Genomic DNA, 26,681 nt, shown 5'->3' with positions numbered 1-26,681 from the left:
TATGCACTAAAGTGACTATAGTATTTTATGCCTGGGTGGGGGTCCTGCTTTGGAAAGATTGTGTACCCCTTTCAGAGATCACATTTAGTTCCCCTTAAAATATTCACTTGTTGCATGAGATGAAGTATTTATTAACTTTCTGTCCGTAACATAAATATTTCTATTAGCAATTATGTAGTCCTGTAACATAATTTCATGATTATTATCCCAAATATAACATTCTTAACAAATGACAGTAGAATAAGCACACTGATTGAGGAGTCATAGTAAAACGACCTGAAATTTACACTTTACGTGTAGTGTTGGAGTTGTCCAACTTTTTGTGTGGCCAAAAACGCACCAGTGGCTAATTGCCATAGTGTATGTGTTGGTGCAGGTGAGAGAGAGAGAGAGCAAGCGGCTGCTGTTCATATAACAGATGACAAAGAGTTGCTTTTGGCTTGGTTTGTACGGCAGACAACGACCAGTTTTGCTAGATAAACGTATTTTACACATTGTTTTGGTGTGGTTATGGCCGACAAACAATTTCGCTAAATAAAGGGACCGATGGAATTCCTGTCCTCCTTTAAGTGTCTCCACAGACGTTACAATAATTTAACCGTGTTGACAAACATTGTTTTATCTGTTGTGGCTGCCTTTCGTCACCTGTTACTCACAGTTGCATTGCAAAATCATACAAAACAAACGATTTGTTTATTTTGTTTAGAGTGGGATTTGATTTTTTTGCGCGGCATAGATTTGCTGTGCGCAGAGGACGCGTGAGCAGTGCGCAATTGCGCATGTGCGCACCTTAGAGGGAACGTTGGACATGAGTCAAGGGGACAAAAAGGACACGGAGAACAAGGGCGAGGACAACAAGATAGAAGCCAGAGACGTATTGCTTACTAATGAGAATTAACGACGTTCCGGTGTAGGTTCCAAGGAGCGACTGGTCTTTATGCTGTCCTCCTGATTGCTGCCAGGTGCGCTGATCGCTGACAATCTGCAGCTGCGGCAATGGGTGGGCGTGAAGCGTTCAGTGCGTGCGGGGGCGTGCTGCCAGACAGAGTGTTGGATCTTGCTGCGGGAGAATTGTGGGTTCGAGACTGCGCCATGACATATGTCTGGATAAAACATTCATTTGAGTTATTTACCATGTACAGTAAGTCCAAATCAAAACTGTTCTCGAGTTTCCAAGCCGAGCATATTTTGCATGAGAAAAGCTGCCAAAAATGTATGCCGAAGTGAGGAAGATCATAGCCGCACAATTAAGTAAAGTCACTTACTTTGCGCTGACCAGAACCGTTCGTGTGTGACAGTCCATTACATCGTCGACTGGGAATTAAGAAGTGCCTGCCGGCAAATACATTTTTTATCTGAGTTTGATACATGTTGTATTATTTCCAAAGCTATGTTATTTATTTTACAAAGAAAGAATATTTTTCTATTTTATTTATGTTATGTAATTATGTGCTACTTAAACAGTTTATTTGATGTGCTGTTATTACCCATCTTGACTAACTGGGTTAATAAAAGTGCTACTGACTGTTTACATTACAGTTGTCATTTACAGTAGTTCAATTTTAGTGAATCTCGCTCAAAAATGAATATCTTTATATGTATACTTTCACCGGAAAATATGTCGAGATATATATCGAATATTGAGTTTAAGTAAAAATATATCGAGATATACTTTTTCGCCCTTATCGCCCAGCCCTATTGTCCAGCTATACTCCCTATTTCTGGATGTCAGAGCTAAATAGTCTCTTTTTACAGTGCTTTAATAATTAATCATAAGAAATAACTAGTACAGACAGGGTGGGACGTTTAGTCATGCTAAGTGATTCAGGCAGCAAGCATTGCTCCCATTTTTCCTTACACTGTCATTGTTTGGCCTGTTCCTAGAGCGCTTTAATGTCTTCCTCCTACCTTGCCCCAACTTGGACATCTATGGAGAATGTATGATGCAGATCACTCATGAGAACATTTACCTTTGGGACATTCACAACCCCCGCACCAAGCTGGTCACCTGGCCACTCAGGTCCTTGCGTCGCTATGGACGTGACGCCACTTGCTTCACCTTTGAGGCAGGAGGGTAAGATTTTAATTGCTTGTCATTTTATACACCAACCGAATGTTCCGTTCTAAAAACTCTCATTCCATATACCGTTACTAGGGGGTGTCCCGAGGTCACTATACTATATTATAAGCTCTATAAGCTTTGTATTATAGGGGATAAAGCAAATAACTGTAATGTATTGTAATACATCTCATTAATAACCCATTTCATTTTTACAATAAGCCGTGGGCCCGTAAAAAACAAGCTGCGTTCCAAAAATGGCCCCTTTGGAAACAACTGGTTTACAGTGTTTAAGGAAAGTGCAAGTGCAACATAAATATTTTAAGAGTATGAATTATTATTTAAAGTTTATTAAAGTAAAGTTATGTTACCTGGAATGCATCTTAAATAGTTCCAACGTGTTGTGATGATCTTCATCTTTGACAGCACACTGCTGCAATCTTATGTGCTTGTCTTTGTCCATTTATTTTACATCAGGGGTGTCTAAACATTTGACTTGGGGGGCCGCATTTGGCTAAATAAACTTGGCCAAAACCAGCCTGCATGTAAAGTAACATTACATTAATATATACAGTATATAGACATATATAGCCTGTGTAGAATGTTTATATAAATTATATTAATATAATATTATATCATATATTTACTGTATATATACACACACAATGTATATACGATATACATTATACAGTTCTGAAGTTAGTGTAGTGATAGATATTAAATATATTTGTAATGTAATTAGATAAAGCATCTAAATAAGTTTGATATCAAAATAACTATAGTAACTTCAGTTGTAGTTACAATTATAAGACAAAAGACCCCAGTATTTTATTGTTATTTATTCCAACTCTGTGTGCTCTCTCATTCAGAGTGCCTGTGTGTGAAGCGTTCTGAATGTAACAGATTCCACAGTGCTTGTATTATGTATAACGTAGTATATGGATTAAATTATAGACTCTGCCAGCTCATTCCAGTGCCCACTCCTTTTATTAACACCAGAAGTAAACCTTTATTAAGAGGGAAAAAATGTAATCTAAAATGTACACGCTTTTGTATAGCCTGTAGAGTCCCGGTAATCTGGAATGAGATTGTAAGAATACTGTACAACCTTTGTTGAAACCCTATTTTTGAGGGTAATTGCCAATATGCTGTTCACACACACATTGACACACACACACAAATACACACACTGCAATGCTTTTTTTCCGCTGTTGATTGTAATGTAATAACAATCTTTTGTACAAAATGTAGGATTTACAATATTATCAGAGTGTGATCAGAGGCACTTCATTTTGCATTGATATGCAAGCTGTAGCTACAGACTGATCAACAACACATTACTGTTAGCACCCCCACTCACACACACACATCAGATCCTGACAACGCTGCAATATGAAGTATCAACGATAAAACATTGAATATTAAGAGTATGTGAAAATTGTATTCCTACCTTGCTTACTTCCGTGGCAACTTCTTTAAAGTATTTGTAATCCGTCAGAAATATCAAGCAGCTAAAATGCACCAAACATGGCAAAGTATGGAGCAAAAGTGTTTTGCACATCACCCATACTGCGTTGTATTGGGTCTATATGGGTGTAATTTTAAATCGTGTATGGTGGATGGACATTTTTTGTAATGTCCACCAAGGTAAGTGAGCAAGTTGTGGGTTATGCACCACCATGTGTGTTGATTTTCCGTGGTGGTTATAGTTTATTTGCACCATAAGCGGATGTTTGGATTGGGTCTAATAAATTGATGCTATGCTCTGATTTTACAATGTAAAATTCACTGTATTTGACAAAAATTACCAATGTTGTCCATATGGCGGCATATTTGCAGCATTAGACTGTAAAGTAAATGAAAATTAAATTTGAGACATTGCATGAGCCAGACTTCATACTAAAGTTGTGATGTCACATGGGTCAGACTGAAGATGACAGCGGGCTGCACCTGGCCCACGAGCCGTAGTTTGGACTACCCCGCTTTACATATTGTTCTGGGAGTTGAATTGTTCACAAAAAAGTGAAAGCATCTCAATGGACTGAATACCAGCAGGCATCAGGAATCATCTCTTTACCAACACGGTCTTTTCCAGTGTTGTCTGGACTGCATTGCACTTTTGTCCGGCTAAATTTCAGCTTCCATGTCAAATGCCTCCCATTTTTGTCTGCTTTTGGCAGACTACTTGTTAACTTGAATGTGTAGTGCGAGAACTCAGTACACAGCAAAACAAAACAGTATTATATTCATAAAGGAAATTCGAACACAAAATCATAAACAGCATTTTTTTAAACATTCCTAAATTGTCTATGGATGTTCTCATTCAGGTCATTGTATTCCCAGGGTATTGAATAAATCACAACTGGACTGTTTGGTTTGTCTAGGTTTGTCTTTGGAATTGTTTTGATTTCAACTAATTGGGACACCCTTAACCGTTGCACCCCTAATGTACAGTAGCATGAGGTTGCTTATCTATCATCATACCAGTCCCATCCCAGCAGGCACAAGACATTGAGAACTTGTTGAATTAGGTCCTGACGTTGAGCAACTCAAACATAACGTTGAAACAACATGTTTTTTGACGACGTTTAGTCAATGTCGGGGTCTGACGTTGATTTGATCATTGAATTTTGGTCATTTTCTAACCAATACGCTACAACACAAATAAAATGTTGAAACAACATGCTCTTTGACGATGTTTATTCAATGTCAGGTTGTGGTGTTGATTTGACCATTGAAATTTGTAATTTCCCAACCAATAACGTTAATCCAACTTTGGCCATCAACCTTGTCTCACTTTACAATTACAACTATTTTGCAAGGTTGTTTCGAGGTCATGTATGTATAATCAACGTTATGTCAATGTCTTGAGCCTGGTGGAATACAACCAAGCCAAACCGTAATTAATTACCGGTAACAATGAAATGCTAAATTTGAAGATGTATCGTAGATATGTGTTTGTCTATGATACAGTACAAAACTGTTTTGATTTTGTAGGTGTGACAGCAGAGAAGGTCTCTACACTTTCCAGACCAAAGAAGGAGAACAGATCTATCAAATGGTTCACTCTTCCACGGTAGCAATTGCTGAGCAACACAAGAAGGTTCTGCTGGAGATGGAGAGAAAAAGCAGAGTGAGATTCCAGCTTTCACATTCATGCAATATATAATTTTGAGGTCCCAATGCTCAAAATAGCTGGAAATTCTTGATGCCATTGATACATATTAGAGATGTAACAGTATTACAATTTCACGGTACGATATTAATGTGGTATATGTCCAAAATAGTGTGCAAAATGAAGTGGTAGAAATGTTTAGAATAAACACACTTTCTGTAATTCAACACAAACATGATCATGTTAAAATGTTCTCATCATATTTATTACTACATATATGTATTTTTAAGGGCAAAAATTGTGCAGGGACAACCACTGTTTCAAGCAAATATATTTAAAAAAATTACAATGTAGTGTCTTTAACGTGACAATGTAAGCATCCAGTGTAAAACAGGCAATGTCCTCCACAGTGAACATGTTTATATCAGTTTGGAAAATGCTGCTTCTCAAAAAGTTAACTATCAATTTAACTTCTATAAATGTAAATATTTGGCTTCGTACCTTTTCTGGGTGACAGTTTATGAGGCGGGGACTTGTCCATTGTGTGTACCCTGCCTTCCGCCAGAGTGCAGTTTCCCCCCCCCAGGACATCGAGACAGACAAGCGGTGGAAAAATCAAGTAGTTGTTCAGTTTACTCCCATTTCCCACGGTGTACAGTTTTTTTGGTGATTTCCCTCCATGCCTTGCGACGTGACCGGCTAGCTCTGTGTAGCCTTGGAAATGCTGGAGACGAAAATGGCGTGCTTTGCTTTACAGAACGCAGACTTTCTTACCTCCGCCGAAGAGGCTATGTTTTTGCCAGTGTTTGTTTGTTTGTTTGTTAGCAACAGAAACAGTTATAGATAGATTTTGATGATTTTTTTGTGGAAATGTCAAAAAAAAAACTATTCCTCTCATCCACTAAGAACACACTTCACTTCTTACCTAAGGAGTTCCACGGCCACACCTTGTCGCCCCGGGCTGCGGAGTGAATTCTGGGAAAAGTAGTTTATTTTCAGACTCGGCCAACGTTAAGGTGACAGAAAAAAACTACACACGAAGTTTTTGTTTTGATACCGTCATGCGTCACATCATTATTGTAAAGACCATATATATTTATATACATGTGTGTGTGTGTATATATATATATATATATATATATATATATATATATATATACAGTACAGGCCAAAAGTTTGGACACACCTTCTCATTCAATGTGTTTTCTTTATTTTCATGAATGTTTACATTGTAGATTGTCACTGAAGGCATCAAAACTATGAATGAACACATGTGGAGTTATGTACTTAAAAAAAAAAGGTGAAATAACTGAAAACGTGTTTTATATTCTAGTTTCTTCAAAATAGCCACCCTTTGCTCTGATTACTTTTTCGCACACTCTTGGCATTCTCTCGATGAGCTTCAAGAGGTAGTCACCTGAAATGGTTTTCACTTCACGAGATGTGCTTGTATATATATAAACAGCAGTGACGTGCAGTCACTAGAGGCAGGTGAGGCCCCGCCTCACCTGCCATCAAGGAAAGAAAAAAAATGTAAAAAGAAAAAAAATATATTAAATTGTTATATGTATCCAGTGATTATACTATAAAGTTATTTTCCATTTAACTTCACCAGTTTTAGATTATTTTTATTTAAAATCGCTGAATTTTCACATTTGCCGTTCAAATACTGAGAAGAGACGGTGCGGTGAACAGCTGCCAGTTGAAGCACGTCACTGCGTTGTGCCTCAACATGGATTGCGGACTCGGCTAACTGCTGGCCTGCTGTGCAGTGAGACCGTATTGCTATATGAACTATATTATACATTTCCATAGTTTAGTTAGCTGAGGTATATACTGTACAGTGTATTTTGTCAACAACTGTATGTGTGTAACGTATTTCTTGTGCTGAGCGATCATAAAACCGCTGCAAAAGACGCACTGGCTGAGGCTCGCAGTAATCCCGCCTCCTGCACCCCCGCCGTAGAATGCCCCCCCTGACGGGAGTGTTATATCAACTAAAGCCCACACTTAAACTTTCCACGTGCAAGATTTAATCGATTTAAAAAAGTTATTTCAGAAGAAGCCAAAAAGTGCAAAAACAATCATGTTCGTGTTGGAGGAGTTGTGAATGACTGCAGGGCCACAACATTAGGTACACCTGCAGACTGCAGGTGTACCTAATTCACAACTCCTCCAACACGAACATTATTGTTTTTGCACTTTTTGGCTTCTTATTAAATAACTTTTGTAACCTATTTTTATGGGCTTTCCTCTTTGTGATGTTAAGTTTCTGTTATGCGCTGTTATACAGTATATGCCTTGAGCTCTTATTTTGAAGGTGCTAAGAGCGGAAGTGATGACACGTTGGAGTGGAGCGGAGGTTTTTGAAAGAAGGTAAATAAAGTGGTCCTCGTGTAAACTGGAGCCTCCGTGTTTGTTATTTTGTAGTTTCATACAGTATAGGCGACATTTATTTACACTTTTTTAAATAGATTCAATCTTGCACGTGGAAAGTTTAAGTGAGGGGCTTTAGTTGATATAACACTCCCGTCAGGGGGTGCATTAATCCAGCACAACAGCGGCACATGGACTTCATTTATAAGTAAAGGTAAGACCATAATAACGTTTTTTTTTATTAAATGTGCTTTTTTGTGTGCTACAGTTTGTATGCGTAAAGTTAAAGTTAAGTTAAAGTACCAATGATTGTCACACACACACTATAGGTGTAATGAAATTTGTCCTCTGCATTTGACCCATCCCCTTGATCACCCCCTGGGAGGTGAAGGGAGCAGTGGGCAGCAGTGGGCAGCAGCGGCGCCGCGCCCGGGAATAATTTTTGGTGATTTAACCCCCAATTCCAACCCTTGATGCTGAGTGCCAAGCAGGGAAGTATGCTGGTATGAGCTTTTAAACATAACCCGTTAACTGCTGCCAATCAAATGGTGAATAAGATACTCTTTAGGGTTCATATGTTTGTAAATCTGATTGTGATGAAGTCAGTGCCTCCAGCCATGAACCTCACCGCACGTCACTGATACACAGTGTATATATATATATATATATATATATATATATATATATATATATATATATATATATATATATATATACTGTATATATATATAGTTATGATAATAAACCCTTTTTCTTACCTGTACGCTGCTTCCGAACGTCCATCTGCATCGTGGGGAAACGACCAGCGCATAACCATGCTACCCCACCGGAACAGAAAAAGTGCTATATAAATCTAATTAACTTCACAAATCTATCTAGCTTCTTCTTCATAAAAATATATTTTGTGATGATGATGATGATGATGATGTGCTTAGAAAGACGCACACAGGTACTGTATAAAGAAAAGCTGGTGAACTTTGGCTAAAAGTCATAGTTAAATCACACACAACTTCATCTCTTTGTTGTCAGCTGACTAACTAACAAGCTAACTATCTTACTGAGGAGAGTTGATGACTGGATCTTCCGGATGTTCATCATACCTCTGCTTAAAATGCTCCTTCATCACAGACGCACTGCCATGAAAAGCAAACTTCGCTCTGCAAACCGAGCAAGTTATTAATGTCTTTGACGTGTTTAGTTTTGACTTGCTGTGTTTTTGCAGTAGCCAGAGCCATTTGTCTCTTCCTGTTGCTCGGCCGAGCAGGCTGAAGGCTGGAATATACTCTCGCGTCACATAGTTTATGTAAGCGACACAGTCTTGCTTCTTCCCGTGCGTCCTCTCCCGCAAACCCTGATGTGCACCCCCCAAAGATTTGAGCTTCACATAAGCGGCAACGCAGACTGCAGAGCTGTGATTGGTCAGCTTTTGCCTATGAGGGTCTTTAAGCACAAGAGAGCAGACGTTGTGCTTGAAATGCACAAATTAGTGAAGAGATAAAGAAGTTACTGGACATTTGCCTCCAAACTGATATTGTGTACTTAATATCTCTGTGCGTTTTAAAAATAATTACTCTATGTAAAGGAGACTGATCTCCAATTTCGTCCCCGATTGAGATGTGCTTGAATTGTGGATGATTAATTAGCCTTTTGTTTGCTGTTGTGTATTGCTGCACCATGTTGGGGCCATTCAGAATTGCAGTTGTCTGTGGCTGATAAGCTCCAGCACCCCCCGCGACCACGAAAGGGACAAGCGGTAGGAAATGGATAGACGGATGGATGTCAAAAGTTTACATACACTTGTAAAGAACATAATGTCATGGCTGTCCAGAGTTTCCAATAATTTCTATGTCATGATCCGTGGTCCGGATCATGTTTTTGTGTTTTCTGTTAGTTTTGGACTCCTTTTGTTATTACTTGTGCACCTGTGAGTTTGTTTCATCACCATGGTTACTTGATTTTCACCTGCCTTGCACGCGCACCTGTTGCTCATCAGAGACGCTATTTAAGCCCACCTTTTGTTCATCACTCGTTCTGCTTTCTTTGTTTTTGCATCACGCGACTACCACGTAAGTTCGTTCTTGTCTCCTAGCCCCTGCTAAGTTCCAGAGTCTGTGCTAAGTGTTAGCCTTAGCTTCCAGTGCGTTCGGCACCTCATCCTGTCTGTTTGTTTTCTGTTTTGTACCAGTTTTGTGTTATTTATCTATTAAATCATGTCGTCACCTGTAAGTCCTGTCCGGATTCGTCCTTTGCTTCCTGGGAGAACAAAACCCCGCATCACCATGCGCTCCACACGTGACAGAAAGAAAGCAGCACCGCGTACTCCCGCATCGGACAGCAAAGAGTCTTCGCCTCGCCATCAGGACGCGTCGCTCCCGAAGACTCCTCTTCCGGACAACAGCACGCCAAGAGCAGCCCAGTCTTCCCCTCTGATGTTTGGTAAATCCATTGAAGTATGTGCCAAACAATTTTCCAACTGGGCTGTGAGCCCGAGGGAGAACCGCGCTGTTGACATTACGCTGCATACTTGTGATGACGTCATCCCGCCCACTAGTGATGACGTCAGAGGCCAAGATTTTTTTTTAGATTCTGTTTACTACCTCTGTCAGCCCCCCACTTGTTTCTAGAGTTAATCCTTATGAGAATTTTTTTTCCAAACTTAGATTTTTTCCAAAGACATGCACCTGGGGATAAGTTGATTGGCAACACTAAATTGGCCCTAGTGTGTGGATGTGAGTGTGAATGTTGTCTGTCTATCTGTGTTGGCCCTGCGATGAGGTGGCGACTTGTCCAGGGTGTACCCCGCCTTCCGCCCGATTGTAGCTGAGATAGGCTCCAGCGCCCCCCGCGACCCCAAAAGGGAAAAAGCGGTAGAAAATGGATGGATGGATGGATAGATTTTTTCAGTGTCAGTCTCCTGTTTTCCAAGCCCCGTCTCCAGTGACTTTGGCTTCGCCCCCAGTGACCAATGCTCCCAGAAATGGACTTTTTGGACAATTGAGAGGGGAGGAGTCTACCCCCCTCCACCCACCCCTAAAGAAGATGTCAGACCACAGGGAGCGCGTCTGGTATCCGCTCCTTGAGGGGGGGGCTGGGGCCGGGAGCTGTGCTAGTGGGGTGACTCAGATGCACCCAACCAGGCAGCAACCTCCAGCCCGTCCTCCACCACCAGTCCGTCGGCATGTCAAGCCGCAACCCCCAGCTAGACCACCTCCGCCATGCTCATGGCTAACTTCAGCCCGGGTGGGCCTGCAGATGCCACCATCATCTCCGGTGGGCTTGCAGACGCCACCATCATCTTCGGTAGGCTTGCAGACGCCACCATCATCTCCGGTGGGCTTGCAGACGCCACCATCTCCAGTTCCTGTTCCTCGGCTAGCACCTGTTTCTGTTCCTCGGCTAGCACCTGCTCCAGTTCCTGCTCCTCAGTTGACACCTGTTCCTGCTCCTCGGTTGACACCTGTTCCTGCTCCTCGGCTGACACCTGTTCCTGCACCTCGGCTGACACGGCAAGCTTCGCAGCCTGTACCTGCACCACGCCAAGCTTCGCCGTCTGTACCTGCACCACGCCAAGCTTCGCCGTCTGTACCTGCACCACGCCAAGCTTCGCCGCCGGTACCTGCGCTACGCCAAGCTTCGCCGCCTGTACCTGCACTACGCCAAGACCCAAGCCAAGACTTGTCTGCTGCTGCGTCCACGCCTGCCTTCGTCTGCGGCTGCGTCCACGCCTGCCTTCGTCTGCGACTGCGTCCACGCCTGCCACGTCTGCGGCTGCGTCCACGCCTGCCACGTCTGCTGCTGCGTCCAAGCCTGCCATGACGGCGCCGACGCGCCGACCTACCCGCCGACCACGGATGTGGCCGCTCCCTGGTCGTCCGCCTCGCCAAGTGCGCCCACCTCCCCGTCGGCCACGAATGTGGCCATTCCCTGGTCGCCCGCCTCGCCTGCTGCAGCGGCGTTCCACTCGCCGCCGCCACTTGACTTGTCCTCGGTGGATTCGGGGACACTTGGCCTGGCGACCCACCGCCAAGTCCTCCCTCCGCCCTCCCGTGACTTTTGACCCTGCTTGTTTTTTTTATGGACATCTAGTATCTGTCCTTGAGGAGGGAGTACTGTCATGATCCGTGGTCCGGATCATGTTTTTGTGTTTTCTGTTAGTTTTGGACTCCTTTTGTTATTACTTGTGCACCTGTGAGTTTGTTTCGTCACCATGGTTACTTGATTTTCACCTGCCTTGCACCCGCACCTGTTGCTCATCAGAGTTGCTATTTACCGCTGCTCACAGGCATCTAGTTTTGGCTTAGTCAGGATGTGAGTGAGGGGGTTGTTATCCGACCAGACAGTAAACCTGTGACCCTTGAGCCAGTGGCTGAATTTATCACAAACTGCCCATTTAAGGGCTAAGAACTACAGTCTGTGAGCAGGGTAGTTGACTTGGCTGCGGATGAGAGTTTTGCTTGCAAAAGCAATGGGTCTCGCTCGTTCTTCGCCATCAGGGACCTGGGACAGGACTGCACCCAGACCATCAAGTGATGCATCGGTGCAGAGGATGAAGGGCCTTTCAAAGTCTGGGTGTGCTAGCACCACACTATTAAGAAGTGCACTCTTCAGATCCTCAAACGCCTTCTCACAAGCAGAAGTCCAGTCCTGAGGAGTCAGTTTTCTGAAGGTGCCTGCTCTTCTCCGCCCAAAGGAGCCCTTGGCACTCCTCTTATGTCCTGCAGTCAATGTGTAAAGTGGCTTTGCAAGAGAAGAACAGCCAGGGATGAAATGCTGGTAGTACAGCACCATGCCCAGGAAGGACTTGACTTTCCGCTGTGATGGGGTGCAGCCGTCATCCTCCATAAGGTCCTTTTTTTCAAAAGCCGAGATGACTTTGACTTTCTCCTGGTCGACTGCGACACCTCCGCTGTTCACTACATGACCGAGAAACTTCACGGTCCTACGCAAGAAGTAGCACTTCCTCAGTTTCAGGTTTTTGGCTCTGAGACGCAGGAAGACACTCTCCAGCCGCTTCAGGGCTTCCTCTTCGGATGGAGCAAACACGAGCAGGTCATCCAAATAGCAGAGGAGGCTGGAGAAGTTCAAGTCCCCAAAGATGCTGATCATCATCCGCATAAAGGATGCAGGGCTGTTGCACAAGCCCTGGGGAAGTCTGTTGTACTCGTATAAGCCTAAGGGTGTTGTGAAGGCCGTATACCGCCTGTCAGACTCATGGAGGGGGACGTTGTAAAACCCCGATGTGAGATCCATGGTACTGAAAAAGGCATTTCCACCCAGGGCGGCAAGACAGTCAGCCTGGTGGGGTAGCGGGTGTGCATCCTTCACGGTCTTGGCGTTAAGCCAGCGGAAGTCCGTGCAGATCCTCAACTCCCCTGACTTCTTCCAGACGAGAACAAGGGGCGAGGCATACTCACTGACTGACTTGCTGATTATTCCTTTAAACTCCATCTCAGACAGCACCTCTCTCAGCTTATGATAGTGAGCTGGAGGGACACGGCGATAGGGGAGTCTAAAAGGGCGATCATCAGTGAGGTGGATTCGGTGGACAAAATCCTTTGCTTCGCCACAGTCCAGCTTGTCTTTAGAAAATACATCTTCGTAAGTGAGGACTAGTTCAGCCAGTCGCTGTTTCCATTCCTCTGATACTTCACAGCCTTCAAGATCAACATCCGCCAATCCGCAGTCTTTAAGCTGCTGAAGGGGATTAGAGGTGGTACCTGACTTGGAGGCTGGGTTTCTTTCCTCACAGGTCTGCTGCATACACACACTCTGTGACAAAGGAAGGTCTTCCATTGCAATACAAGGGAAAACATCTGCTACCTTAGCGTTACGGCGGAGTGTCACAGGTCTCTTTGTTGGGTTCAGGATCTTCATTGGGACCCAACGATCACCCCACATGGGTGTCACGACCCGCCCAACAATGATGTCTCTAGGGGTTGAACGGGAAGAGGTGGGCTCCACAATGACAGTACTCCCAGGTGACACAGGAGCACTGCTGGGCAGCTTCCCCCATACGAGAGACTCTCCCTGAGGTGCAAGAGTGACAGATTGTCTTAGCTTGACTGTACCAACTTTTTCAGGCATTTCGGGACCAGACCAGCGTGTAATGCAGCTGAGTAGTCCAAGAAACTGTTCACATTTGGGGTCAGAAGTATTGGAGCAGACCAGCTGCCAGTACTTATTATCAGACTTCATTGCCTGTATAATGGGTCTTATGACATTGGTCCCAATGATCATCTCATCTTTCTGCCCTGGAACAAGTAAAGTTGGCACAATGAACTTAGACCCATAAACTTCAATTTCAAGGTCATAAATGCACCTGGGTTGTGTCATAAGGCCACCACAGCCAACAAGGACCACCTTCTCCGGCACAGGCCGAGGACTAGGGAGTAGCCCAACAGCTCTAAGCTTTGACACCGCCTCCACACTTAGCGTGCATGACATGCTACCTGAATCAAGCATCCCTCTTAAAACAGACTGGCCCCCCACAGACACTGGAGCATAAAACAACTCACTAGCTCCTTCCACTCTATGGGAACCCACAACAATCACTGTTTTGTCATCAGAAAGGCTACTACAACAGTTCACATAGGTCAATTGCACATCTTCATTTTCACTGAGGGTGCTACCAGCATCGCCCATGCTACCCCTCTCACTACACAGGCGGGTTAGTTTAAATCAGCATTGGGTGGAAAAGATGGCGGTATAGCCGGGGAATGTGAGGCCTGTGGGCACTCACGCTTCATGTGACCAGGTCTCAAACAGTTGAGGCACAATCTGTAGAGCTTACAGTGTGCATGAGTTGAATGTTCACTGGAAGTACATACTCGACACGTGCCTGCCACAGAACTTTGATGGTTTCTGGGTTGACCAGTCTGACGGGTGCCTGACCTTTGGCCTCCTGGTCTTTGATTGTTAGCCAAAGATGCATTGCACAAGGACAGAACCTTATCAAACATGGCCACAACTTGAGCACCAGGGTCGTTAGCTGGTGGGTCAAAAGCGGCCGGCGCCACATTGACAGCAGAAGATGAGTGGAATGGGGAGGTGGACTGATGTGCGACCGCCACAAGTGCATCAGAAGGAGGCTGACTACAGGAAAAAGCAGGGGAAGGTTGAGGAACAGAAAGCAAAGACTGCTGGCGTGCTACCGAGACAGCCTGCGGCGAAGAATAATCAGTCACTGGGCTTTGACTGTAAGCTGACAAGCCCATCATACATTGAGACTGGGCTGCTGTCTTTCTAACCTTTCTTATGTGAGCATCTAGACGCTCCTGAACCTCAGCTGCAGTCCACTGCTCAGGTGTCTTTAGTTGAAACAACAAGGCAAGATGAGGGTCAGGACAGTGGTTAATAAACATCATGACGACTTCAGCACTGGGGTCCTCAACAGATTTGCCCCGCCTATGGAGACACTCATCAGCAGCATCAATGGACTTGTTAAGACGGATCCAGTAGTCCATAGCACTCTCACCAGAATGGGGAATAGTGCAGTAAAAGTCTTTCATAGGCAAGTTAGAAAATGATAGCTCACTGAAGTTACCTTTCAAAATGTCAAACACTGCAATGGGCAGGTCAGCTGTATTTAGTTCAGGGCGGCTGCGCAGCGACACCTTTACAACATCCCTCGCTTTGCCTGTTAGTCTGGACATAATTAGCTCAAACATTTCAGGAGGACTGTCACATTTTACTCTATTTAGGTAACATCATGTCTACCCATTCATGAATTGAGAACACATCAGCATTATCGCCCCTAAAGTAAGGTGGTGCTTTGACGTCAGGCTGCACAACAACTTTCACTTGTGGCAAACCATCATGCCCGGAGGAAGGGCTCACAGCAGTGGACTGAGGCTGAAAGGCACTTGGCTGGTGCATCATGCGGATGTTGGCAGAGATATTGTCTCCTATCTGTTTAGCTAAAGTTGTGATCATATCTCCAAAAGCATCAACAGATATGACTTGCGTGGGTTCACGCACTGCTTGAGTAACTGGTGTGGAGCTAGAGATGGGGGTCAGTAGCGGGTTAAAAACTGGTTGGTCTATCATGAAGCTAGGACTGCTTGACACCAACCTACCCCTCCCCATTCCAAATGTGACACTATGCCCACGACCAGCCATTGTAGGAATCTCGAATACTATGCAAATATTTCACTATAACAACAAAGAGAAATCCCCACGAAGGCAGTATAGCAAAACAAGGGCAATAGTGACACAAGTTGACACATAAAAAAACTTCACTGTAAAGCCCACCGTTAATAGCCCCTGACAAATCAATACATAGCACAGCACTGTTGCATGAAAAAAAAAATTCCCCCCTGTGCTATTAGGGCGTATCAAGCCTCTCATTAGCCCACACCCATTAATAGATGAACAGAAAATAAAACACCATCAAAAGGCTTCAATAACCACTCATACAAACAGGCTTGCCCATTCACCACTTTTCTTTCTGCTATGACAGGACTATCTGTCACAAAAATGTTCATAAAATGTACCAGCTGGATATAATGTCACCAGCAAAAACCTAAAAGAGCTTAAATCACACGCACACACTTTAAAACAGCGTGATTTGTCAGCACACCTCGCGCGCACGCGGGAGCGCGCGCCGTTGTCCTCGGCGACAGGAAGGGAGAGGGAGGGAGGAGCAGCCGAGTGCAGCGGGCGGGAACTCCAGCAGCTTTCCCGGGCACCAGACGAGCGCTGGTCGGCGATGCAACGGGTCGCACGGCACCAAGTGTAACCGGTGGTCTTTTCCTCTCTGCGTTGTGTGGCTTTTGTGAAAAACGACCGACACCATGGATTGCTCAGCTGCACTTTACTGATAAAACAGAACACAATTGTTGTCAATAAGTTTTTGACGTCGTCGAGTCCCTCTCCCGTTATGGTGGACAAAAAGGCGTACAACAGTGAAATAAACATACCTGATAAAACAGAACACAATTGTTGTCAATAAGTTTTTGACGTCGTCGAGTCCGGCCTACACAAAATACAATACAGAACAAGAAAATGAACAGAAGTTCTTAACATGACATTATCTGTCGTCGCATGGACGCCTACCTCTCCCGTTATGGTGGACAAAAGGGAAGTTGGAAGGCGTGTCCAACGCATATATAAAGACAGGTGTCACCGTAATTATTGCAGTAGGAGGGACAACGAGACAATGGTTCCACATTGACAAAACATCAAACAATATTCAGGTATTTACATGTAACTTACACATTTTGTGTAATTATAACAATAATAAAGCATTATAAAATACATTATCTACAAGACATAATGGACCCTGTTACACTAGCTATAAATGAATCAAAACACCGTCAAAGGGGACTTAATCTACGTGACGCGAGAGTGTATTTCAGCTTTAACACGTGCATGTTTGTTTATGTCCATGATGTTGCGATTAGAAATGTTATTGGGATGTTTTGTGAAAGACCTGCATAAAGCTGGACACACTTCTGAAGTGAAAATAAAATTATACATGATTTTTACTTTACTAGTTCAGCGTAGAAAAGTTGTCACCCTTGAGCCAACCCTTGGTGGATCCGCCTTTCATAGCTGCAAGTATGTCTAATGTCTACGCTCTGCGATGAGGTGGCGACTTGTCCAGGGTGTACCCCGCCTTCCATTCAAGTGCATCTGGGATAGGCTCCAGCCCCCAACTAACAATCCCCCCCACGCCCCCTTAACCTCGAGAGGGAAACGCTTAGAAAATGGATGAATAGATGGAAGAATGTCTCTACCAGCTTTGCAGATTTACACACCGAAATGTTTGCCTTTTTTTTTTTTTTTTTTTTTTTGCAAAATAGCTTAAACTCATCCATATTATTATTATTTTATTTATTTATTTATTTATTTATTTATTTGTTTATTTATTTATTTTTGTCCTGTCCAGCTTCTCAGGCAAATCATATAGTTGATGTAGATGCCCATATCGGCTGTTCAGATTTTCTTTACAAAAGAGAAGTGTAGGATAGTTCTCTTGTTGCCTTATTTGTATTTGACTTTAATAAATGTATTTATATTATCATTTGGTGCAGCCGGGTTGGAGCAGGAGGGGATAGAAAGAGAAAGAAAAGAAGACAGAGGGGGAAATTGTGGGGACAAGAGGGGGATTAGACAGAGAGACAAAAACAACAACAGCAAACACAACAACAACAACAATAGAGCAACATCAGCAAATACGACATGTACAAATATGATGATAAAAGTGATAGCAAAGAAGCAGTTAGCGAAAATAAAAAATAATACAGAAATGACAATGAGCATTATTACACTACAAATGGAGCAATACAAATTCCAATACAAATAGCGCTATTGATAATGAACAATACCAATAATTTACCTCTATTATCAACAATACAGTTGTTCAAATGCAGCAATACATATACGTAATGATAACATGAGATACGAAAGAATGCAGAAAAATGGAGGGGGAGAAAGAGAAGCAACCTACATTAACCTTGTCGATTGTTATAGTAACAATAGGTTAAGCTTTGTCAGTGTGCCATGTGTTATACCCAGTTTACCCTAGGGCAACAACGTTAATTTATGTTTGATGAAACGTGATTATATGCATGAGTGTACGTATGCATATGTACTTGTATTTGTACAGAATGTGTATATGTATGTTTGTACAGTGAATGTTTATGTACAGAATGTGTATATGTGTTTATACAGTGAGTGTATATGTACAGTATGTGTATGTGTATGTTTGTATATTGAATGTGCGTGTGGATGTACGAACTTTGAGTATGTAAATATGTACTGTATTTGTGTATGTATGTGGGAGCGTCGGTACCTATGTATGTATATGTGAATTTGTATGTACAATATATTCGACTCCCAGTGTGCATGGGACCCAGAGCACGGTCCCAGCCCCCCCGAGAGCTCAACCCACAAACTCATCCATATTAGATTGTCTTTTTGAACTGATAAATAACACATAAAATATCATTATGTGTGTGGTTTTAACTTGACAACAAGTGAACAAGTTAAGGGGTATGAATACTTTTTCAAGCCAGTGTATTTTACTGAATATTTTTATATGGACTTATACTTGTTTTATGTTGTCTGTTTTATTTCTAGTTGATGTTTCGAGGTTCAGAATCAAACTCCTACCCATCGACCCCGACTACCATACTGCCCAGATCGGCATACTGGCACCATATCACTGGAACTCACGTTGACATGGACTCTGTAGGCGGTAGGCCCACACCATCCTTAATGGTTTTGCTTTACCACATCTCCTTTGCATGGCCACAGGCAGAAACATATACCATCTGCTTGGATTTGTTCACCCATCCTTTATTACCTGCACTAGCTATGCTTTAAGTAACATGTTAACATAGCTGTGGTCTATGGCGTTACATTTGTGTCTTAACGTTGAGGTTGCAAAGGCAGATTTTAAGGACCAAAAAGTATGTTTTGCAAGCACAGACATTATATTTTGAAAAAAAATGAAATGCAAGCAAAAAATACAATTATTTGAGTGAATATCATTGTATTTTGTGCACAATATAATAACAATTTGCTAATATCCATATTAACACTCGAGAAATTACTGCTGTCTGCAGGAAGACGGATTCGCTCTCTAGCACCCTTCTGCGCATTCAACTTTTTTTTTTTACAGTCACTCAGATTTCTGTTGGGCGCTTTCGCAAGTTGAGACATACGTTATATTTGTGTCAAAGAGGCAACCAATTAGAGGACTGCACAAATATACGCTCTGATTGGCTGCATGGTCTCCATTGAGATTGCTCCGAAAAACTATTTTCGACATGGACTTAAAGTTGGTATTATTTGCAGATGACATGACTGTGTTTTGTTCACAAGAGAACACATAGAGGCTAAAACAAATAACAGAAAAACTGAACAAATTATAAAGATGGTTTGAATCGCAGTAAAACTAAAATAATGCTATTCGGTAACAGTAGAAGGGAAAGTCAAACACAAATACAAATAGACAGACTAGATATTAAAAGGTTAAAAGAAAACGCATTTTTGGGTGTAATAATTGATGATGAAATGAACTGGAAACCTCATGTAAAAATATACAACATAAAGTAGCAAGAAACACGTCAATAATTAATAAAGAAAAATATGTTCTGGACCAAATATTTTTGTCCATATTCTCTACTGCTCGCTAGTGTTACCATATCTGAGTTGTTGTGTAGAAATATGGGGAAACAACTACAAATGTGCGCTTCATTCACTAACTGTGTTACAAAAAAGATCAATTAAAATAATACATAATGTTGGATATAGAGAACATGCAAACCCTTTATTTATTGAATCAAACACATTGAAATTCAAAGACTTGGTGTATTTGCAAACAACTACAATTATTAACAAAGCAAACGATAACCTGCTACCCAAGAATGTACAACAATTTGTCTCAACAAAAGACTAGATTAAAATCTAATTTAAAACATTTGTATGCAAGTACAACACTTGTTTACGCCTTTAGTATATACGTATGTGGAATTAAATTCTGGAATGGATTAAGCAAGGAAATCAAACAAAGCTCTAATATGATGATAAGATGGCACCCAGCCCACTCAACGAGTAACACCAAATCCTGTATCATTACTTCTGAGGTGGTTGTAGTGGTACTATGCTACATGGACAGGAGGTAGCCAGTCGAAATAGCCACTACAAATTTTACTAAACATAAACTAAGACATGACCCGGAGAATGGGTCATGACAAAATACCTCCATTTTGAAGTCATGTGACCTTATCACATTGTCCTTGTAGTCTTGTGTTACTTATTTCGGTGAAAGTTGTCTATCTTGTAATACATTCCAGTCTTGTGCAGGTGTACAATCTTGTGCATGGTAGGGTAGAAGTTTGAATGAAGAGAGTGTTTGTGTGACAGGTGTTTTTGTAAAGGTAATGACTTAAAGGGGCCCTATTATGCAAAACCAACTTTTCTTACCTATTGGTACCTGCTGTTGTGTATTTAGGATTTGCATAAGTTCCGAAAATTTGAAATCAAACCGCGGAGGCATTGTGCAGATATTTATAAAACAATCTTGCCTTCCTTCATACTTCCTCTAAATAAGCCGTTTGGAAGTTCTCCGTCCTGTGACGTTTTTCACACCGTTGACGTCAGCGGATTAGCCATATATGGTAAAAATGTACCCAAAGTGCTTTGTAACGTTGTCGTCAATAAGTTCCTTCTTTTTCACTATCCTCTTTTTGTGGGGCAGACTAGCTTGTACATGCGCATGCATCCTTCGCTGTTGCCATTTGTTATACAAATTAGCGTATAGTTAAAGATTTAACTGTCAAGACTTGGACTTTGGCGTGGTTTGTTTTCCCATGGTGCAAGTGATTTGGACCGGACATGGCGTGAAGGTAGTGACATCTTTTAATTTTTACACTCAAAATGAACAAACAAAAGGCGCTCACAGTGGAGGTACAAAACGTGGCTATGAAAATAAAACACTACCACAAAGGCAGAACTATGAACATAAAACAAAACTTGCAAACTATGGCCTGAATAAAGAGAACTCACTTGGAACGAGACAAGGACATGAAAAAGAGCAGCATGGATCATCAACAAGGGTTTGTAGAGAGTGATGTTGCCAGGAAGACAGCCTGGCAACTGGGAGCTTAAATAATAGTGACATGATTAGTGACAGCAGGTGCGTGACGCAAAATGGGAAAACGTGAGACAGGTGCGTGACATGACGATGTGAACCAGGTGAAACTAATGGTTACTATGGTGACAAAGGGAGTGAAGACAAGAACTAAAAAGTGTCCAAAAACCAAGCAAAACATAACTAAACTAAACATGATCACAGACATGACATTAACTGTCAGTAGACTCGATATGGAAGCACTAAAAACTACAACATGGATGACGGGGAGAAGATGCTGTCGAAGTAGCACGTAAATAAGACCGCCTACATAGCGCCGCATCAAGCGCCGAAGACTCAGTCAGAAAACGCGTTGAAGATGGTCTGTAAAACATAATCTATTCAAAATGTTGACCAAAGAACCATTATTACATGTAATGTAGACCACAAGGAAGTGTTTTAAAAGTAGAAAAAAATCATAATATGACCCATTTAAGATTAAGTTAACTTTTTTTAAAGGAACAAGACTCATTTGTGTTGCATTGGCAAGTCATTTTAGGTCCATGTCTAAAACCACAATAAAAAATATATTGTAGGTCAAATATTTACTGCACCCAATCAGATACAAATTAATTTTTTAGCTTGTATTTAATATTTTTTTTCATGGATGTATTTAAACATTATCTCTCTGTTAAAATAAATCTATTCATCCAGCAGCCTAAGGAGAGAATCTCGAAAGTCCCTCTCCCCGGCCACTTCATCCAGCTCCTCCTGTTGTTTCCCATGCGAGATGAGAGACATAGGACCTGATTTACTAAGATCTAAATAACACGTGCTAGAGAGCGTATGCAAAAAATTAAATAGTGTGTATTATGAGTGGGCGTGTTGCATGTTATCTACTGACAATACATGTGCAATTGAAATGTGGTGCAGACCGCCCTATTTAAAAGAGGATTTTGCTTTCATACTGGGCTTTTACCATGGAGACCATAATTTTCTGCTCACTCGTGTTATCAAGCTCCTCCCTGTGTGCAATGTGTTGCACCAGCAGGCTACATCTATAATCTGTAACATATTTTATGAATAACAATCAAGATAACAGAAACATATGCACACTGACATTTTCTGGCACTTTTTTTCACTTTTACATTCAGTGCGCGAGGCTGTGGATCGCATCATAAGCGCATTCGTGCATCTGATGACTAAAATGCACAATGAATGAAGGTATATTATAGTAATATATTTCCTTAATAAATAAATAAAACATTACAAAAAACACCAGCAAACACCAAAACGCACCAAAATATTAGACAATCTGTCTAATATTTTTATTTCTGACTGTCTAAAATGTTTAAACACACATAGGACGGAGGATTTTCGTCTGTCCGTCCTCTGTCTTTGCGGTGCAAGCACTGATCCTGCAGCCGTTTGTGGAAATGTCAGTTAGCATGTCCTTCTGATATATGCTAAATAAAGCGATTATAGTGCTTGCAAACACACATTGCGCGGGCTTTATGATTATGTATATTTGCATTTTCTCCTCCCAGTATTGTGGCCGTTTTGATGATCAGCATTCATTTTGCATATTAATGAAGACAGAGAGGCAAAATTCTGTTCACTTAACAGACGCAATCCACATTTAGTAGATCAGCTTTGTGTTTGTGGTATCAGGTTTGCAGTGTTTTAGTGCAGGCAAACCTTAAGTAAATTAAGTCCACAGTCTCTCCAATGTGTCCTGAGTCTTCCCCTTGGCCTCCTACCGGTCAGAGATGCCCTGAATACCTCTCCAGGGAGGTATCCAGGGGACATTCTGACTAGAAGTCCAGGCCATCCCCTTCTGGCTCCTTTCGATGTGGAGTAGCAGCAACTCCATTCCAAGCTCCTCCCGAATGACAGCTTCTCACCCTATCTCTAAAGCCCCACCATCCTACAGCGGAAAATAATTTCAAATTCAGCTGCTTGTACCTGCAAACTTGTCCATAGGTGACAACCCAAAGCACATGACCATTGTTGACGGTAGGAATGTATATTAACCAATAAATTGAGACCTTTGCCTTCCGGCTCACCTTCCTCTTCACCATGAGGGACCAATGCAGAGTCCTAGTATAGTAAAATAAATCTACCATAAAAATCATTTATTGTTCTTATCTTTGTATATCAGCTGTGGATCAACTATTTATTTATATGGGAGTTGCAGTGATATACATATTTTCCGGACTATAGCCGCACCCACTAAATTAGAGAAAAAAACTATATTTTTCCATATATTAGCCACACCAGACTATAAGCTGCAGAAATATACGTTGTGAAATTAGTTCTTTACACAGACATATTTTGTAAATGTTTATTTGCATACCTTAATTGTTTCCAAACGCTGTCTGTAACATGGCAGTAATGATTGATTTAACAAAATAATGATTGATTTAACAAAATAGAAGCCATCATCATGGACCCACTAGCTGCAGAAGCTAGCTCTCCAATCAGCTAAACAGACTCAATAACTCCACAGTGACCATTTGATGAATTTACTGAGGAATTTGTGAAACTGAAAAAATACAAAAGGAATACCATTGTAAATTAATAATACTAACACAGACACTCGTAAGCGTCTTAGCATATTAGCTAATGCTACCACGCTGGCTTGATTACATACGTGCATGAAAACACTCCTACAGACATCACACATGGCACGGTTTAGTAAATATGAACAGTTTTAGTTTTATTGCAAAACTTACAAACGTTGCTTGGAGTGATGAATGAAGAATCTATACGACTAAAAACGCTATGGACGACGAGAAGGCGGAACGGCACTTGTTCTTCCAATTCAAAGCAGTAAACAGAAAGACATACTGATGGCGCCATAGCACAAACAATACTACAATTTTTTAGTGTCTTTGCCTGTGTTTTATGAAATCTTATTGCATTGTGCTCGTTAGCAAAGAAAAATCCATGAATTAGCCGCACCGTTTTATAAGCCGGAGGGTTCACAGCATTCGAAAAAAGTTGCGGCTTAGAGTCTGGACTTTATGGTACTGTGACGTCCTCATTTATGTTTCTGCAGTTCATTCTTTTCATCTTATATCCTCATTTATGCTCACTTGATAAGTGCAATTAATCATCACTACTGAACTTGAAATAAATATGTGGTTTGTTCAAGAACAGCTCAAATCTTACCTGTATTGTGCTAAAAAGTGGTTCCAAAATTAATTAGATCTAACTGCAAAAAATGAGGTATTGTGTTATGTGATATAATCATGTATGATAAAACAGGTGTTTGTTTTTTGCCCACAGGTAACGCCTCAGAAGAGCTGCTGCTGTCAGCTTGTCTTCCAACGGAACGCTACGCATCTCTGCCACTTGAAAATATGCATGCACAGTCCCAGCCACATATACGCGCACATTTTACGACACTTTGCACTTTCCCTGGACAGTAACACATTAGGATTCAATAAGGTTGATCGTCAATTCTGGGTCAAGAATAAGACTACACTTTTAAGAAAGATGCCTAAAGTATTAATAATTAAATTAACCCTGTAAACACTGCTAATATTCATAAAATTTGAATAAATAGGAGTGTAAAGATATGGTGTATTTTACAATGCAGAACTTTCATTTTGGTACGAAAATGTACTGATTTCCCACATAGCACACATTAAGTGAGGAACAGGAAGTGTTTATGGCATCACACGGTCTCTGTAAAAAAATACAATGTAGTGTTTGGCTAGTGCAGTGTTTCTCAAATAGTGGGTCGGGATTTGGGATGGAACGGTTTATGAAAAAAACCCTAACTGTTCAGTTCACCTGACTCGGCTTGGACCACATGTGTTGTTCGGGTCATATGCATATGTGGGGAGAAGAAGAAGCAGAAAAGCTGTGGCAAAATGTATATGGTAGACATAGCAAAGTGAAAAAATAACATACAGATATAGAGGATGCACCTGTGGCCTAATCCAGGGTTTCCCCATTGTGTAAGTGATCTCTTTTTTACTTTTATTGCCAATCTTATGCTACCAACACGCCCAATTGCAGCACACATTCCCTCCAGAGGACACACGTCCATCTCCGTGCTTCACCCCCAGGCAGACAAACACTTCCTCGTTCTTTGCCTATCCCCTTACAGGCATGATATGTTCACAATCATTGGAACTCCTTACATCAGTAACACATGAACAAAAGCATTAACAACATCTGGTCGTTAAAGTATAAATAGCTGTGACTATATGAATTAATAAATGAAAATATAGCCTATTTGTGCAGTATTGACTAGTGATGCACCGAAAATTTGGCCGCCGAAAAAAGACTTCAATCACCGAATGTTGTGATGACGTAAGCAATACACACGGGATAGTCTGGAGCTGCATGTCTGCGATGTTGATGTAATTTAGTATAGCCAAAATATACCTGTGGACAGTGATCAACAGAATGTGCAAATATTAAGAGGACATTGGTGGCTTTTAAGGTGAGAAAATGCAGTTGGAGCAGCCAAGCAAGGGTGACATCAGGCTCGCTGCAGCTATCGCTGTTGGTCGCAGGTATCGAGCAACGGAACTAAATAGTCTCCAAACATGAGTACAGTCTCCAAGAAGACCACGAAAAGATAATAGATTTGTTGCTTGTCGTTTTTAAGAAAGAAAAACTCACTAATATAATTGGAGAAGTCTTTAAATAAAGTACATTTTACAATAAGCAGCAACATTTGAAAAATAAACCAAAACGATATAAGAAAAATATATTTTGATACTACTTAATTACACGGATTTGTTTTTAAAAGCATGTATAACTTTTTCTTAGCCTTTTAAAGAAAATATACGCATTATCGCATATCGTGCAAATTATATGATGACGTGGCAGCACAGTCTGAGAGGGACAAGCAGTAGAAAATGGATGAATATGATGATGTCACATTGACCACATCCCTAGGAACACCCTCACCGCCGCAGGTATAATGGCAATCTGGGGGAAACTTTTTTTTCTTTCTTTCTTCTTTGTTGTCCTGTCCAGCTACTCAGGCAAATCATATTGTTGATGTAGATGCCCATACATGTATTTGCTTTACAGATTTACTTTACAAAAGAGAAGTGTGGGATACTTCTCTTGTTGCCTAATTTCCAGCTAGGTCTTTATTGATCGCCATGACATAATTATAGAAATTATGTACTGCATTGTAATACATGTAAGACACAAATAAAACTTAATTTAACACCCAATTTAGGCCAAAAACATGTAAAATACATGTTTACAAAAAATTTAAACACTGGGACGTATTTGTATATTTGAAGCACAATGTAGTGAGGGGTGACTACACCGAACCTAACCGAAAACCGTGACGACAAAACTGTAGAACAAGCCGAACCGTGGATTTTGTAAACCGTTCTACCCCAGGGTGTCCCGAGGAGCACGCGAGATTTGTATTATTTGTGTCTACACTCCAAAGACATGCACCTGGGAATAGGTTGATCGACAACACTAGATTGGCCCTAGTGTGTGAATGTGAGTGTGAATGTTGTCTGTCTATCTGTGTTAACCCTGTGATGAGGTGGCCACTTGCCCAG

The 26,681-nt window shown here is 41.6% G+C and overlaps 1 protein-coding gene across 1 annotated transcript in view; it reads left to right on the top strand.

Moving 5' to 3' along the window:
• Positions 1 to 25,567, top strand: part of dok4 (docking protein 4) — a 92,391-nt gene extending 66,824 nt beyond the window's left edge. The window contains exons 7-10 of the mRNA XM_072913322.1: positions 1,885 to 2,074; positions 5,057 to 5,192; positions 18,633 to 18,750; positions 24,421 to 25,567. Coding sequence (XP_072769423.1) covers positions 1,885 to 2,074; positions 5,057 to 5,192; positions 18,633 to 18,750; positions 24,421 to 24,563 — 587 coding nt within the window. The 3' untranslated portion in view covers positions 24,564 to 25,567. The remainder of the gene's footprint in view (positions 1 to 1,884; positions 2,075 to 5,056; positions 5,193 to 18,632; positions 18,751 to 24,420) is intronic.
• Positions 25,568 to 26,681: the final 1,114 nt, after the last annotated feature.

The sequence above is a fragment of the Nerophis lumbriciformis genome, linkage group LG06, assembly GCF_033978685.3.
Source record: "Nerophis lumbriciformis linkage group LG06, RoL_Nlum_v2.1, whole genome shotgun sequence".
Classification (NCBI taxonomy): Eukaryota; Metazoa; Chordata; class Actinopteri; order Syngnathiformes; family Syngnathidae; genus Nerophis; species Nerophis lumbriciformis.
Note: the sequence above shows the minus strand (reverse complement) of the source record. Positions and strands in the feature narration are given on the sequence as shown.